Below are 17,277 nucleotides of genomic sequence, written 5' to 3' on the forward strand. Positions count from 1 at the left end.
ACTATGGGGGGGGTTCACTGTTACTACTAGGGGCCACTATGGGGGGGGTCACTGTTACTACTAGGGGCCACTATGGGGGGGTCACTGTTACTACTAGGGGCCACTATGGGGGGGAGTCACTGTTACTACTAGGGGCCACTATGGGGGGGAGTCACTGTTTCTACTAGGGGCCACTATGGGGGGGTCACTGTTACTACTAGGGGCCACTATGGGGGGGGGGTCACTGTTACTACTAGGGGCCACTATGGGGGGGGTCACTGTTACTACTAGGGGCCACTATGGGGGGGGGGTCACTGTTACTACTAGGGGCCACTATGGAGGGGGTCACTATTACTACTAGGGGCCACTATGGAGGGGGTCACTATTACTACTAGGGGCCACTATTACTACTAGGGGCCACTATGGAGGGGGTCACTATTACTACTAGGGGCCACTATGGGGGGGTCACTGTTACTTCTAGGGGCCACTATGGGGGGGGTCACTGTTACTTCTAGGGGCCACTATGGGAGGGTCACTGTTACTACTAGGGGCCACTTTTGGGGGGGTCACTGTTACTACTAGGGGCCACTATGGGGGGGGTCACTGTTACTACTGGGGGCCAATATGGGGGCGTCACTGTTACTACTAGGGGCCACTATGGGGGGGGGTCACGGTTACTACTAGGGGCCACTATGGGGGAGGGGGGTCACTGTTACTACTAGGGGCCACTATGGGGAGGGGGGGTCACTGTTACTACTAGGGGCCACTATGGGGAGGGGGGGGGTCACTGTTACTATTAGGGGCCACTATGGGGAGGGGGGTTACTGTTACTACTAGGAGCCACTATGGGGAGGGGGGTCACTGTTACTACTAGGGGCCACTATGGGGAGGGGGGGTCACTGTTACTACTAGGGGCCACTATGGGGAGGGGGGGTCACTGTTACTACTAGGGTCCACTATGGGGAGGGTGGGGTCACTGTTACTACTAGGGGCCACTATGGGGAGGGGGGTTACTGTTACTACTAGGGGCCACTATGAGGAGGGGGGTTACTGTTACTACTAGGGGCAACTATGGGGGGGTCACTGTTACTACAGGGGGCCACTATGGGGGGGTCACTGTTACTACAGGGGGCCACTATGGGGGGGTCACTGTTACTACTAGGGGCCACTATGGGGGAGGGGGGTCACTGTTACTACTAGGGGCCACTATGGGGGAGGGGGGTCACTGTTACTACTAGGGGTCACTATTACTACTAGGGGCCACTATGGGGGGGTCACTGTTACTTCTAGGGGCCACTATGGGGGGGGCACGGTTACTACTAGGGGCCACTATGGGGGGGTCACTGTTACTACTAGGGGCCACTATGGGGGAGGGGGGTCACTGTTACTACTAGGGGCCACTATGGGAGAGGGGGGTCACTGTTACTACTAGGGGCCACTATGGGGGAGGGGGGTCACTGTTACTACTAGGGGCCACTATGGGGGAGAGGGGTCACTGTTACTACTCGGGGCCACTACGGGGGCGTCCCTGTTACTACTCGGGGCCACTACGGGGGCGTCCCTGTTACTACTCGGGGCCACTACGGGGGCGTCCCTGTTACTTCTCGGGGCCACTACGGGGGCGTCCCTGTTACTACTCGGGGCCACTACGGGGTCGTCCCTGTTACTACTCGGGGCCACTACGGGGGCGTCCCTGTTACTACTCGGGGCCACTACGGGGGCGTCCCTGTTACTACTCGGGGCCACTACGGGGGCGTCCGTGTTACTACTCGGGGCCACTACGGGGGCGTCCCTGTTACTACTCGGGGCCACTACCGGGGCGTCCCTGTTACTACTCGGGGCCACTACGGGGGCGTCCCTGTTACTACTCGGGGCCACTACGGGGGCGTCCCTGTTACTACTCGGGGCCCCTACGGGGGCGTCCCTGTTACTACTCGGGGCCCCTACGGGGGCGTCCCTGTTACTACTCGGGGCCCCTACGGGGGCGTCCCTGTTACTACTCGGGGCCCCTACGGGGGCGTCCCTGTTACTACTCGGGGCCCCTACGGGGCGTCCCTGTTACTACCCGGGGCCCCTACGGGGGCGTCCCTGTTACTACCCGGGGCCCCTACGGGGGCGTCCCTGTTACTACCCGGGGCCCCTACGGGGGCGTCCCTGTTACTACTAGGGGCCCCTATGGGGGCGTCACTGCTAGGGTCCATTATGCGGGGGCCACTGTTACTACTCGGGGCCACTATGGGGGCGTCCCTGTTACTACTAGGGGCCACTATGGGGGGGGTCACTGCTAGGGTCCATTATGCGGGGGCCACTGTAACTACTAGGGGCCACTGTAACTACTAGAGGCCACTATGGGGGCGTCCCTGTTAATACTCAGGGCCACTATGGGGGCGTCCCTGTTACAACTAGTGGCCACTATGGGGGCGTCCCTGTTACAACTAGTGGCCACTATGGGGGCGTCCCTGTTACAACTAGTGGCCACTATGGGGGCGTCCCTGTTACAACTAGGGGCCACTATGGGGGCATCCCTGTTACAACTAGGGGCCACAATGAAGGCGTCCCTGTTACAACTAGGGGCCACTATGGGGGGGGGTCACTGCTTGGGTCCATTATGCGGGGGCCACTGTAACTACTGGAGGCCACTATGCGGCGTCACTCTTACTACTAGGGGTCACTATGAGGGTTTCCCTGTTACTATTACTGGTACATCTTGTCTCCACAGGAAGTATGGGTGGAGACATGGGTTGGCTGGGTTAATGTATCTGTGTGGGCCAGGTGACGAGCTAGCAGCAGATTGGCTCAGCCACACACTGCTCCACACATAGCTACTCTCACTATAACCCGCCGTGCTCCCATCTGCGCTGCTGTGGACAGTGGTAGTGTCCCCCGGCCGCCTAACAACTGCAGTGCAGGGCCTGCTGTTACTGTGCCCCCGGCTGTCTGCCATCTCCGCTCCTGCCGCCGTAGTCACTTTCTCCCCAGGCCTCCTTGTACCTGCGCTGCAGACTTCACTTTTACCTTCCCTGTCGGTCTGACCTCCTGTCACTGTGCATTGCGATGCTTGCCCACCAGGGGAGAAGGCATCTCCCGTTCCGTACCCACTGTCGCTGTCCTAGTTGACTGCTCCCCTCCCCCGCGGTCTGTGCCGCCACCGCCAGGGCTTACAGTGCTCTCAGCTTGCAGTCCTGCTCCCAGCTGCGGCCGCCGCCATCATCATGGTTACCCTCCGTGTTGCAGGTTGTTCCACGCCCATAGCCACCTGCTACAGGTGGCCCAACAGTGGCATACAGGTCCATCAATCCAGCTGCGACCCCCTACAGCATGCTGCGGCTCACACAGCTCCTGGTGCTCTGTCCGTCAGTGTAGCTTTGGGGGTGTTAACGGGGCAGATATAGTTCATCAGTATATCTCCACCCATACTTCTAGTGGAGACAAGATGCACCTGTACCAGGGGCCACTGGGGGGGAGGTGGGGGGGGGGCATTGTTACTACATAGTCTTACAATCAGCCCTTTGAAGGCAACCATAGGGCTGATGTGGCAATAGGTGAAAAGGAATTTGACACCCCTGTTTTAGAGTATGAGTCGGGTGTATAGTTGCACACTAAACATATTAACTGTGTTTGTATACTTGCTCTTACTTCAGAAGGCCAGCTGCAGCTGAACAGGTTGGATTTCAGGTGCGGGATCCCACAGCAGAATCCAACCCTGTGCCCAGCCGGTGACCCCGCGTACCTATCATTTTCTTTCTTCTTCTGTACTGTGGCTGGTCTGGACGGCTCGCCTTTGGCCATGCGTAGTAGAGATTTTCCCGCGACAACGTGGGTCCTGCAACTTTTCCGCAGTGTTATTTACGAGAGGACTGCGGGTCGGACGGCTTTGATTGACTTAAATGGAAGCCATCAGAGCGGAATCCGCTCAAAAATAGAGCATGCTGCAATTTATTTTTTTCCTTCGCGAGCAGAAAAATGCAATTGATTTCCGCTTATGTGCAGGAAAAAATGCTTTTCCGATGCATGCTACGGGCGGTTCTTGCTGTGGAATCCAGGGGGGATGCCTGCTCCGGATTCCACAATACAGATATGCCCGTGTGCAGGAGGCCTAAATCTTTTAGATTTAACATTTTTTAGCATCTGTGCCTGCACGATACATGATCACTCCCTACAATACATACTCTTCATCCTTGATTTTAGGGTACGACTGGATATCCCAAAGGAGCGACTCTGAGCCACCACAATATTGTGAACAATGCCACCATGGTCGGGCTGAGGATGGGCTACCACTGGAAGAAGGTGAGCTCCTGTAAATGCAGTTTATACCAAATTGTGTTGAGACTGATCTAGAGACTTACCAGCTTTTCTTCTCCATCCCAAGGGAGTCCGAGTAGCGCTTCCTGTGCCTCTGTACCACTGCATGGGCTCGGTTTTAGGCAGTCTTGTCATGGCTGTGTATGGTCCAACAGCTGTTTTCCCATCTCCAAGCTTTGAACCTCGAGCTTTACTGCAGGCCGTGTCACAGGAGAGGTAGACGTGTTCTGTCTTATCTGCCCTTTTGTTTTATCCATCTCCTAGATCTGTATGTTTAATGCAGGTATACAAATAAATTGCATAGTGTTGCTGTTTCCAACATACTATATACTGTATGTGTCCTTTAAAGGGATTATATCTAGAGATGAATGAGTATACTAGCTAAGGCTAACTACTCGAGCGAGTAGTGCCTTAGCTGAGTATCCTCTCGCTCGTCTGTAAAGATTCGGGGGGGCAGGTGACAGGTGAGTTGCGGTGGTGAGCAGGGGGGAAAGGGGGAGAGAGAGATCTCCCCTCTGTTCCTCCCCGCTCTTCCCCGCAGCTCCCCACCCCCCGCCGGCACCCCTGAATCTTTTTTTTTTTTTTTTTTAAATACAGATTGTGACCGAAAGTTAAAAATAAAATCGCCAAAAATATGTTTAACACAAAAATGTGATTTAGAGAATAGGTCATTTTCTGATGACATAAATATTCCCTTTTCAAGTAATTATTCACAAAGTCCAGCGCTAATTCATTTCTTTACCATATCTTTACGGTAATCTGAAATTTGTTTTTCCAAGGGTGTGTTTGAACCACATTTTTGACTCTCCTCCTGTTTTCCATCCCGGGGTTTTACCTGAGTTCCTGAAAACCGGTATTCAGAAGGAACTCCAAACTGAACCATTGGCTTTCATTAGAGAAAAGGAGACAAACGAGGTGATAAGGTTTTCGCTTGTTACCATTTACTTTAGAGGATCGAATAATGTAGTTGGCTAAAGTCAATGGAATCCTTGTCGGGTGGAGACTAAAGTGGAGACTAGGGTGGAGACTAGGGTGGAGACTTTGGTCTCCATTTGACAAATGAAAGTCAATAGTTGCATTCGGAGTCTCAACTGAATATGTTTTTCAGGAATTGAGATGAAAACCAAGAATGAAGGAGAAACTGCAGTGTGTACACACCCTGAGGCCGGCTTCACCTAAGCATAAGCGCATCTACGCACACCTGAGCTCAGTGTTTTTGCGTAATGTCCGGTTTGTTTTGCGTGTGCATTGGTGTATTGTACTATACTTTTTGCCCCCGCAGGACATGTTCCTCTGCGCTTGGCAAACAAACACAACAATTTGAAATCGCTAATTAGTTCCAGATGTGTTCCTTTTGGCAGCACAATTACATATTGCGCCCCCCCCCCCATTGACTTCTATGGGTACTTTTTGATGCGCAAATATGCTTAACCCCTTCCCACTTCAGGATGTAAGGGTATGTCCCTGCAGCGGAACTGGACGTACCCTTATGTCATGTGGATAGCGTGAGATCAGAGGAGATCTCGCGCTGTCCAGCAGTGGAAGCCGGCTGTCACTGATAGCCAGCCTCCTGCTGCAACAGCGGGGGTACATCGGAGATGCGACACCCCCCCCCCCCCCCCGCTGTTAACCACTTCCCTGCCAAAATCTATGTAGATCGCGGCATTAAAAGGGTTCACAGATGGAGCGCGCTCCCTCTTTGACGTCACCGAGCTCTCGCGATGTAAGTGCAGAAGAGCCCAGCTGGTTACCATGGTAACAGGACACCACTTACAGGTGTCCTGCATTACCATTGCCTATGATCACTGTAAGAAGCGATAAGGCATTGCAGGAGAGAAGTCCTGCAATGTCTTATCATAGCTATCATAGCTATGTGCTTTTTCTCATATTGGCATTAAAAAAATCACATATATTTGGTATCGTCGTGTCCATAACGACGCGTACAATAAGGTGAACATTTTTTTCATCCTGTACGGCAAACGGCATTAAAAAAAACGCTAAAAAACTGAGGCAAAATGCTCATTTTTAGCATTTTGCCTCCCAAAAAAAGACAAAAGTGATCAAAAAAGCCCTATGTGCCCCAAAATGGTACCAATAAAAATTACAGCTCGTCTTGCAAAAAATAAGCCCTAACAGAGCTCCATACATAGAAAAATAAAAAATTTATAGGACTTGGAATGCAGCAATTCAGAAAAAAAAGATTTCCAAAAAGGGTTTTTATTGCAGAAAAGTGGAAAAACCTAAAAGAAAAATAAGAATTTCGGTATCGTTGTAATCATACCGGCCCGCAGAAAAAATGTATTGTCATTTATCCTGCCTAATTAACGCTTTAAAAAAAAAATCTATGGCAGAATTGATGCGTTTTCTCTCCCTGCAATCATAAAAAAATAATAAAATTTTACAATAAAGTCAATGTACCCAAAAATGGCACCGATTAAAGCTACAGTTTACCATGCAAGAAACAAGCCCTTATACGGTCGCATCGACGGAAAATGAAAAGTTATGGCTTTTGAAAAATGGAGATGAAAATCTGCCAAAAAGCATTGCGTCTTTAAGCCCAAAATAGGCCGTGTCCTTAAGGGGGATAACGAGAGAGCATGTTCAAATTATTATTTTTTTTTTTGCGTGACCGAAATGTGTGTGAAAAATCCGGAAATGTGAATGAACCCATTAAAATCAACCTTCAAATCCCCTGTGTAGACATGGATATCTTAAAGATCACTTACTGCCTACCAACAGCCACCATCAAAGGGAGTGTGTGTATGTGTGTATGCATGTGATATATATATATATATATATATATATATATATATTAAACATTACAGCCAAAATATCATGTTTTATAGTAAGAAAAATTAATATCAAGAAATTATCATAGGATTTTGGACTGTAAACGGCATAATAAGCCATTATGTATATTTGTATACTATTGCATTTAATACCTCGTTACATAAAGCTTTAGTAAATATTTGGCGTTCATGTAAAACCTGTGTGCTGCATCGGAGTTTTCACTTGTGGTTCTCTTAATGTCTTCCAGATGTACAGCTATGTACGGTACTCCGACCATGTATGTAGATATTTTGGCCCAGCCGGACTTTGCTGCTCTTTCTTCTACTCTCGACTCTGGTATGTGGCAAGATTCTGATAAATTGGCCATGGATTTCCACTTGTAACTAGAGGGCATTTGCTGTACTGTTCACATAAAACTTCAGGACTTTGCAGGTTGTTGATCTGGGATACTTGTGGGTCGGTGTCTGTGGAGCAGCGCCTGGTATTCCATGCATGTTTTCTTTGGGAAATAATGAATGCGAACTCATCACCACGGTGTGCCCTCATTCCAAGCTTTATAAGCGGCTCCATCCAAAGTACATAGTTCCCATATAGCTTCATGACCAACTTAACTCTTCAGCTGGTATTCATTTTAACCAGACATTTTTCAAGCAGGCACACCATTGACTAACATGGCCTTACACGTTGGCTTTCCTTCTGCTCGACGGCTAACCCTCCCATACCGATGCCTACTCAGCCAAGCATACGAGGGGCGAGGGGGGGTACTTCGCTGCCAGTCTCCGGCCACTCTTAGGACTCGTTCAGACAGTGGAAGTATGCAGCTATTGAATGCTATAAAAATCCGCGCTGTAGGACAAACCGTATGGATTTTGAAATAATTCTTCAAATGTGTTGTTTCCACCCATGGATTTGCATCAGAACCTGTCACAGACCTGCGAGGATCAGTCTCAGAATTCTGCTGCAGATTAAACTGGACTAGATCCACATTAGAAAAACGTGGATCTGACAGCCGTGGGAACCAGGCCTTAGCAGGAGATTTATGAGAGAGTTTTTGAAAAAGTGATGAGTATGGTGTAAATGCCTAAAAAGTCGCTAATTTAATTGGCATGTGTCAAAATTTGTGACTTTTTAATGCAAGACATCAGGTGCAAGTGCATGGAAGTATCAGAACCTATATTTTTTTCCTTGTTATAGGCATGGCTTAATAGGCTAATATTCATGGCAGCTCTGGGGGGCTTCACAAGGTTCCAGGCTGCCCTAAGACCTGGGTAAGCTCTTTGAGACCCTTTAAATATCAGAAATGACAGCAAACAGTAGGCCACCTTGAGTATACTTTAATTACTTCAGTCATAGCAGCGGTCCCACTGGTACTTCGAGAGACGTGACAAGTGTTTTTCTGCTTCTCAAATGCTACTCTTCAAATTTGTAGTTGGGTTTTACTCTTTTTATGCTACACATATTAAACACAGGGCCCGTGGGCTGACTACAGCATGCCACCTCATTTTTTGTGGCCCGCCTGCCGTGCAGCAAACTAAGAGAATTTTCTATTCGCCCAGCCTGCAGTTTCAGTCCGGTTGTGGCAGTACAGAGTCTGTGACCGCTGACCTCCCTCCCCACCACCACCCGGTGTCTTCGTGCACCATCCTGTATGCAACACAGATGACCAAGGGGAGAGGTCAGCAGTTACAGACTCTGCAGCGGCTGCTACAAACCTAACGGAGCTGCAGGCTGGGGGAGTGGAATGTCTGTAGGGAAGCGGCCTGGCCAGAGGCCAATAACTGGATTGCTATTACAACTGAGGCCACAATGGGGGGGGGGGGGTCACTTATTATTCCTGCAGGCAATATAGGAGTCACTGTTACTACTGAACCCACCATGTGGGGCACTATTAATACTGGGGCCCCCAGTGTAGGGGACACGATCACTACTGCTAGAGCCCTGGGGAAGGGATGTCACTATCACTATTGGGGCCTTTATGGAGGGGTCACTATTACTACTGGGCCCTCTGTGGAGGGGTTGCTATTACTACTTGGCCCTCTGCTATTGCTACTGGGCCCACTATGGGAGAACCTATTGCTTCTTGGGCCACTATGAGGGTCACTATTATTGGTGTCACTATTATTACTGGAGCCACTATGGCGGTCACTATTACTATGCAATCTTACGATTACAATCGGCCCTTTGAAGTGAACAATAAGGCTGATGTGGCCCTTGGTGAAAATGAGTTTGACACCCCTGGTCTATTACAGAGCCACAACACAAAATTGAAACCCATGTTCTGGGGGCTCTGTGCACCATACTATTATCTATCACATCCATGCCTTCCTATTCAAGTGCACTATTGTTATTTCAATATAGGACACCAGTATAGAGATATGGCGCTGGATCCATCTTTATGCCTACACTCTGTATAGAACGGTATTATTGTAGCTTGAAGCCACCGGAAGCTAGGGGTTTGTCAGAGCTTAGTAGGAGGAATGCCCCTGTCACACCCCTAGCTTCCGATTGGCTGCTGACCCAGCACAGCTCAGAGGACCGACAGCAGCATGGAAGGAGTTGTGCCGTGGGATAGAGGGTTAGGGTTAGTTTCAGTGTTAGGCTTACATTATTAGCTGTAAATGGTTCGACGTGAGTACCGCCCGGCATTTACATGGAAGCATTGACACCCACTGGCGTAACTATAGGGGGTGCAGGGGATGCGGTTGCACCCGGGCCCAGGAGCCTTAGGGGGCCACAAGTCCTCTCTTCTCCATATAGGGAGCCCAGTACTATGAATAAAGCTTTATAGTTGGGGGCCCTGTTACAGGTTTTGCATTGGGGCCCAGGAGCTTCAAGTTACGCCTCTGTTGACACCTAATAATGTAAGCCTAACTGTGTAACTACTCTAACCCTTCATCCCATGCAAAAGTGCCCCTCCACCCGCCAGTGGCCTCCCCTCTGCGCTCCCGCCTACAAGTCCTAACATTCATACCCTGCTCTCCATCGACCAACTTAGTGCGCCTGTCAGCATCAGTGCCACTGGAGCTCGTGGGGGAAAAAGAGGTGGGGGGTGCTGCTGAAGGCAGTGGAGTGGAGTTGCCAGCAGTGGACGCCTCTGCTGACACTGGGGACAGCGTGTGATGTGCTGTTACACAGCCCTGAGCGCCGCAGCATCAGAAGCCAGGCTGCCGCTCCCAGCCTTACTGGTGACAAGCCCCCAGCCAATCAGAAGCGAGGGGCGCTACTAAATTTTCACACAGCTGTATTATGTTGCCACCCCTTACTTCCGGTGGTGACATAATACAACAGTACCGTATAGAACAATTTCACACCCCTGTTAATTGCATGGTCTTCTGTACAAACGTATTCCACGCGATTCATAAAATTAATAGTTATCAGTGGACGAATCTTTGTTTTGGTCGGATTCACATCAGCGTCCGAGTTGTCAAGACAAGGTTGTCATTCGCAAGACTTTGTGTGGCTGGGCCCTGTAGTTCTGCCAGTACCTCGGTCACCAGAGGATCATATACTAGATGCTGTAAATCTCGATACTGAGATCTAACATGACTTCTGTCACTCTGCATGTGGTCGGTCCCGTATAGTCCGCTTTGTTATGTTTCATAAGGTTGCTTTCCAAGATTTTGCAGGACTAGGAATGAGGTCGGCAACAAAACTAGTTTCTGCTAAGTTATCTATGACCTTTCTTCCAGGAATAATTGCTGGTTCCATTGCACCTCCTGAGATTGTGAGGAAACTTGCCACCGAGACTACTATGAGATTTATGATGGTGAGTTGCTTTCATATATTGCGAATACAAAGAAATTGAATGTTTCTTGCATGCAGATGTGTAGCATCATGAAGCTCACGCAGGATGCTTTCAGGGCTTTTTAGCCTTTGTCTGGGTATTCCGTTTATTGATCGGCTATGCCATATATATATATTTTGCCATTGAGAATCTGACTGTTGGGACCCAAAGAATCCTAAGAATATGGTGCCTCACCCACATTTCATGGGAGAGAAAGTGTTGTACATGTGTGTGGTTACTAGCTATTACAGTGCTTGCAATATAAGGACACAGCCAGGCAGGCTCACTCGCTTATATCTGCATTCATATGTAGTCTGTATGACTTGCTTGCGGAAAATTTAGCGGTGTTTTACAAGGCGAGCAATGTGGAGAACATTTCAAATCCACAGCACTTCTGCCCCCAAAATCCTCAACAAAAAAAATGTTTGGTGTGGTTTTTTTTATACATTTTTTTTTTTTTTTTACTGCTTCCAATTTTTCAGCAGAGTCGCTGTAGATACCTCTTGTATGGCCATACCTGAATGTTGATTGGCTAACCATATATGCACAAAAGAGGGCTGGAGGCACCCTTGTGTTTGGAGGTTGTGCGTTTCTTGCAGTCAGACTCATGCCTCACAAAAACTTATGTAATGTACTCGCGAAATGCCAAATAAGTATATTATTCAAACTCCTCCATGTGGTACTTAATAATGGGGCTTTCTATAGAAATAGTTCATGGAGTTGTTTAAGATATTTTATTGATGACTGTAGTCTTTGTTTTTTTTAAACATGCAGTTAGTGTTCTGAACTGCACCATTTGCACCTACATCCATTTTCTACAAATACACAGTAGTTATAGATGTAGGTTGATGGTTGAGCTACTACTGAACGAAGAATCTCCTGGTCAATGAGTGTGTTGCAGATGTAGCCATACTTTCTGTACGAGGGGGTACTTAGAAGGAACAGGAATCTTCTTCTGGTGGGCAGACGTTACTAGTACAGACGTCTGTTGCTAGGTGAGTGTCTGCGGAACCCTTCTGAGGTGGTATGCCACCCGACATTTTTGCTTTCACTGCAGTGATTTTTTTTATTTTTATTTTTGTTCCCCCAACAAGTTGTTCAATTTTTTGCTTATTTTGTGATGACCAATTCATACGAACAACTGAGAAATTTTGTTTCCTTTTGGGGAAAAAAAGCAGTAGATACAGTTATGCTACAAAGAGCCTCTAAGGAAGCTGCCTTGAGTAAAGCACAAATATATGAATGCTTCTCCCGTTTCAAAGTTGAAGAGTTGAAATTGAGCGAACGTACTCGGTTCGGATGTTTTTGCACTCGAGCACCGCTTTTTCCGAGTAACTGACTACTCGGACGAAAAGATTCGGGGGGCGGCGTGGTGGAATGGGGGGTAGCAGTGGGGAAGAGGGGGGAGCCCTCTCCCCCCCCCCCACTCGCCTTTGCAACCCCCCGCTCACCCCCAGCGCCCCCCAAATCTTTTCGTCCGAGTAGTCAGTTTCTCGGAAAAAGCGGTGCTCGAGTGCAAAAACACCCGAACCGAGTACGTTCGCTCATCTCTAGTTGAAATATCAATTGGTGATCGACCTCATTCCAGATGTCCTATGGCAAACTGCTGACTGGTTCTCCCATCATGACTACGCAGTTGTCCACACGGAGCTGAGTGTTGAGCAATTTTTGACAACGAACGGTATGACACCCTTGCCTCACCCTCCATATTCGCCTGATCTCCGTGTGACTTTTTAAAAATTTCCTCGGGTTAAAAGTGAACTGAAAGGAAAAATGTTTTGCCGATCTTAAAGAGGTGAAACCCAAAACGGCACAAGTATTAAGACATCAATAAAAATGCATTGAGCAGTAGAAATAAAGTTTGGACAAATCTATTCAAATAGAGAACATTTTAGAAGGAGACTAAAGTTTATAAATGTATGAATAGATTATTTTTGTACATTTTAGTTCGTTATGGTTGTTCAGACTTTCCTTACGTGTTCAATGATATCGGGCAGAGGATGAATGATCTTACAAGGAGCGTCTCTTCAGCGAAAGATCTTTCATCGGACTAACGGACAAAAATTTCAAACACCGCAGACTTTTTTTTCTCACGGTCATCAGTTGGCTAAAACGTCCAGTGTCCATACTCGTCAACTTCAGCTGAATGTGTACAAGCACCTTTAGTCTATTGGTGGCAGGCAGCCTAAGAGTAATGGTTCTTTTACAGGGGCGATGGTCAGGGCCAAGCATTTCTCAGAATATTCTTTCACCTGACGATCTGGCAGTGTAAAGGAACCAACAATCAGTAGACTAACAAGGAAACCTGTTTGAATAAACAAGCCGATCAGCCGAGAAATGACTAAAGGCCAATTTAAGCACAACGATTATCGCTCAAAATTCACTGAAAAGACATCTTTTGAGTGATAATCATTGTGTGTAGGTAGCTGCACTGACATCGTGAAGTTTTCATTAAGCAGTCGCTGATCGTTGTCTTTCAGCATGCTGAAAGATCAGTGATGTTATCAGAAATTCACAGCGGGATACAGCTGATACTATTGTATCAGCTGTATCCTGCTCCCTGAACACAGGCATGGTATGAAGAACACAGCTGTCTTCTGCATACCCCGCACGGAGCGCACAGCTGTATAACAGCCGGGCGCTCCGAGCAGAGAAGAGCTGGATTAAGAAGACAAGCGGCCCTGCCTGTCTTCTCCATCCCGCGCTCAGAGCGCAAGGTGATCGCTCAACGTTAGAGCGATCACCTTGCGCTGTAAATGCACACAACAATTATCGCTCATTGTGTCTAAATGGGCCTTAACAGTGCTCACTGATTGGCGGTACATGCGCTCATGGGAACAGGAAGGTATACAGCCTGCCTGTAGAGATTGTATTCGCAATTGTTCATCTCTATAATTTGATTCTTGGCCCATGTAAAACGAGCGCCGCTCAACATGTGTTGGTCAGCGCTCATAACATGGAGCTGAGGATTCGGCTGGTATAAAAGGACCATTAGAAGATGCAGTGTCCCTCCATTTGATTTACCGCAGAGAACAATCAGGCGGTTTCATTGAATAAATCAAGCTTTTATATTAAACGTATTTCTTAAGAATTTTTTTGTTTAATTTTTTGACGTTTACAATCTAGATTTAAAAAATCCCAATATCTTGCAGTTTTCACGCTGACCACTAAGTCTAATCATAGTCACACTTCCTGTTTTGTACAGAAAACCTCATCTTATCTTATTATCACAGGAAGGATTTCAATGAGAGGTAACACTTAGATATACAGGATCCACCATACACAATAAGTGATGGTCACAGCTAACCTCCTCCCCCTCTGCCCAATGACACTTGCTAAGGTCACAAAGTATGCCCACTACAATCTCCCAAAGAAGGCAATGTCCTTCAGCTCATGTCCCATGAGTTTCTAAATGTTAATTGCAGCAAACACAAGATGGCCGCCCTCCTAGTCATGTACAAACTATAGAATGGGGGAAAAAAACTAGAAACTAAACAAAAACGGATTAAAAAGTTGGAAAATGTTTCACTATCTGGTTTTAATTGGCAAAGTCTATGAGTGATACATTCTCTTAAGTTTTCCTGTTCAGACGGTACACAGTTAAATCTACTAGGTTACCATCCACCTGGGACTGAACATATGCGGATGGCATTATTACAGGAGCTGTTCTGTAAGCCAAGTGTTATTTCAGGTTCAATGGTTAATATAGCCACCACATCTGGAGATTAAATCATTATGTGAGAAGCACTTTGTTTATGGACCGGAGGTATTTGGCCCGTACAGGTAATGGTATTACATTGCATTTATATTGAATGACTGTTAACCATTAGTACAGCTTCATATAGTTAACCTCTTAAGGGCGAAGCACAGTAAATTAATGGCACTTGGTCCTGGGCTTTAAAACTGGTCGATAGTAAAAATATGACGCGAGATTAAAGCTCTTGTTCCTGTAATCTAGCAGGAGCAGGCAGAGTCCTCAGCTGTTGGTCTGAGGACCTGGAGGAGAAGGCAAAAGCTGTTAAAACCTGCTTTTGCCTTCTCTGTTGCAGGCTATATAGCGCTCAATGAGCACTATGTAGTAAGGAGAAAAAGTGGAAGTGTTCCTTTCGCTATTCGACCCGGCGATCACATGACTGCCGAGTGCCCACTGCCAAGGCTGAGCTGCAGGGTCCCAGCAGATCTAGATCAGCTCTGTTAGTGACTATTGTCACTACAGGGGAAAGTTTTCCCCTGTAACTGGGGCTCCTATGGGAATGTTACAGTGAAAAAAAGTAAGTAAAAAAAAAAGTGTGTGTGTGTGAGTGTGTTTAGGAATGAAAATGACCATATGCCAACCTAAACTGTCACTATATGCGTCCTGTAAATCCGAGATTATACATATTGTATATCAAATTATAATAAAAATGAGGAATCTATTCCTGTACTTTATTTCAGCATAAATATACTAATTTCAGAAACCTAAAAATGTAAATTTTTTGTTTAGCCTTTCACTCCTAATAAAGCTTGAAAAAAAAATGGGAGGAAAAAAATCATTGAAAATAAAAAAGTCCTATATGTCACGGGAATAAATAATTTTGGTAGCTAAAGAAAAAATAAATAGGGCAATAAAGCCACCACATGGGTAAAATCCCTAAAAAGTGTCTGGTCCATTAGAACCCAAACACCCTGGTGCCTAAGGAGTAAAAATTTCATATTGATATTTGCAGCAACATGAGATTTTTTTATTCTGAAACAAGTCGTTCTGGTCAGACCGAGATAAATACCATTTTTGACCTGGCTTATACCTGGACAGCGGCGACTGTGGAAACACTATGATTTCATTGGATGTCATTGATACACAAGAACAATGTAGGTTTTTCTCTCAAGTGTTTAAAAGCGTAGAATATAACAAAAAGTAGCTAAATATGAATATTAATTAGAGATGAGCGAACGTACTAGTCCGAGCTTGATACTCCTTCGAGTATTAGCGTGTTCGAGATTCTCGTTACTCGAGACGAGTACCACGCGATGTTCGAGTTACTTTCACTTTCATCTCTGAGGCGTTAGCGCGCTTTTCTGGCCAATAGAAAGACAGGGAAGGCATTACAACTTCCCCCTGCGACGTTCAAGCCCTATACCACCCCCCTGCAGTGAGTGGCTGGCGAGATCAGGTGTCACCCGAGTATAAAAATCGGCCCCTCCCGCGGCTCGCCACAGATGCATTCTGACAGAGATCAGGGACAGTGCTGCTGGTGCCGGAGCTGCTATAGGGAGAGCGTTAGGAGTGATTTTAGGCTTCAAGAACCCCAACGGTCCTTCTTAGGGCCACATCTGACCGTGTGCAGTACTGTTGAGGCTGTTTTTAGCAGTGTTGCACAATTTTTTTTTTTGTATATCGGCCGTGCAGAGCATTGCGTCCGCAGTCTGCAGTCATTGTACAGAGTATAGAGCTAGTACTGGTGAGGCAGGGAAAGAGATATTCAGGCTATATAGGCAGTGGACTTTTTCCAAAAAATTGGGGAAAAATACTATATTTGGGCTGCCTGTGACCGTCTTCAGTTTACTGCGTGTCTGCTGGGGGTAGTAGTCCTAATTAATACGCAGCTAAGCGTTACAACAGGCTGGCGCAAAATTGTTTCCTGGATCTGCTGTCTCTGTTACATGATCGCCGTCATCCCGCCAGAGGGAAAGAGTATACATAATATTATACGCTGCCTACAGTATCTATCTGCTGGGGGTAGTAGTCCTAATTAATACGCAGCTAAGCGTTACAGCAGGCTTGCGCAAAATTGTTTCCTGGATCTGCTGTCTCTGTTACATGATCGCCGTCATCCCGCCAGAGGGAAAGAGTATACATAATATTATACGCTGCCTACAGTATCTGTCTGCTGGGGGGTAGTAGTCCTAATTAATACACAGCTAAGCGTTACAGCAGGCTTGCGCAAAATTGTTTCCTGGATCTGCTGTCTCTGTTACATCAGCGCTGTTATCCCGCCAGAGGGAAAGAGTATACATAATATTATACGCTGCCTACAGTATCTGTCTGCTGTATCAGCTCAGCATTTTAAAAAAATAGAAGCAAAATACTTAAGGCCTACTACTGGCCTTTGGCCACTTGACTGCTTCTGCGCTGTGAATTCCACTAGCTCAGTCATACGCACCTACGTCTCACTACAGGCGTGCGCAAAATTGTTTCCTGGCTCTGATGTGCGTTCCGTAAGGGAAGTCAGCCTCCAACCACAGGCCAATAAGCGGCACATTTAACTACAGCGTTCTGTTTCTGCACTACTGGTAATACAGCATGCTGAGGGGTAGGGGTAGGCCTAGAGGACGTGGACGCGGGCGAGGACGCGGAGGCCCAAGTAAGGGTGTGGGCACAGGCCGAGCTCCTGATCCAGGTGTATCGCAGCCGACTGCAGCGGGATTAGGAGAGAGGCACGTTT

At 47.4% G+C, this 17,277-nt stretch overlaps 1 protein-coding gene across 1 annotated transcript in view; it reads left to right on the plus strand.

Annotated features, from left to right (window-relative positions):
* The window catches only part of ACSF2 (acyl-CoA synthetase family member 2), a 99,873-nt gene that overhangs the window by 51,992 nt on the left and 30,604 nt on the right, over window positions 1-17,277 (plus strand). Inside the window, exons 7-10 of the mRNA XM_066587831.1 lie at window positions 4,168-4,266; window positions 4,349-4,497; window positions 7,319-7,407; window positions 10,761-10,837. Of these exons, the coding sequence (XP_066443928.1) occupies window positions 4,168-4,266; window positions 4,349-4,497; window positions 7,319-7,407; window positions 10,761-10,837 (414 nt within the window). The remainder of the gene's footprint in view (window positions 1-4,167; window positions 4,267-4,348; window positions 4,498-7,318; window positions 7,408-10,760; window positions 10,838-17,277) is intronic.

The sequence above is a fragment of the Eleutherodactylus coqui genome, chromosome 13 (assembly GCF_035609145.1).
Source record: "Eleutherodactylus coqui strain aEleCoq1 chromosome 13, aEleCoq1.hap1, whole genome shotgun sequence".
NCBI classification, from domain to species: Eukaryota; Metazoa; Chordata; class Amphibia; order Anura; family Eleutherodactylidae; genus Eleutherodactylus; species Eleutherodactylus coqui.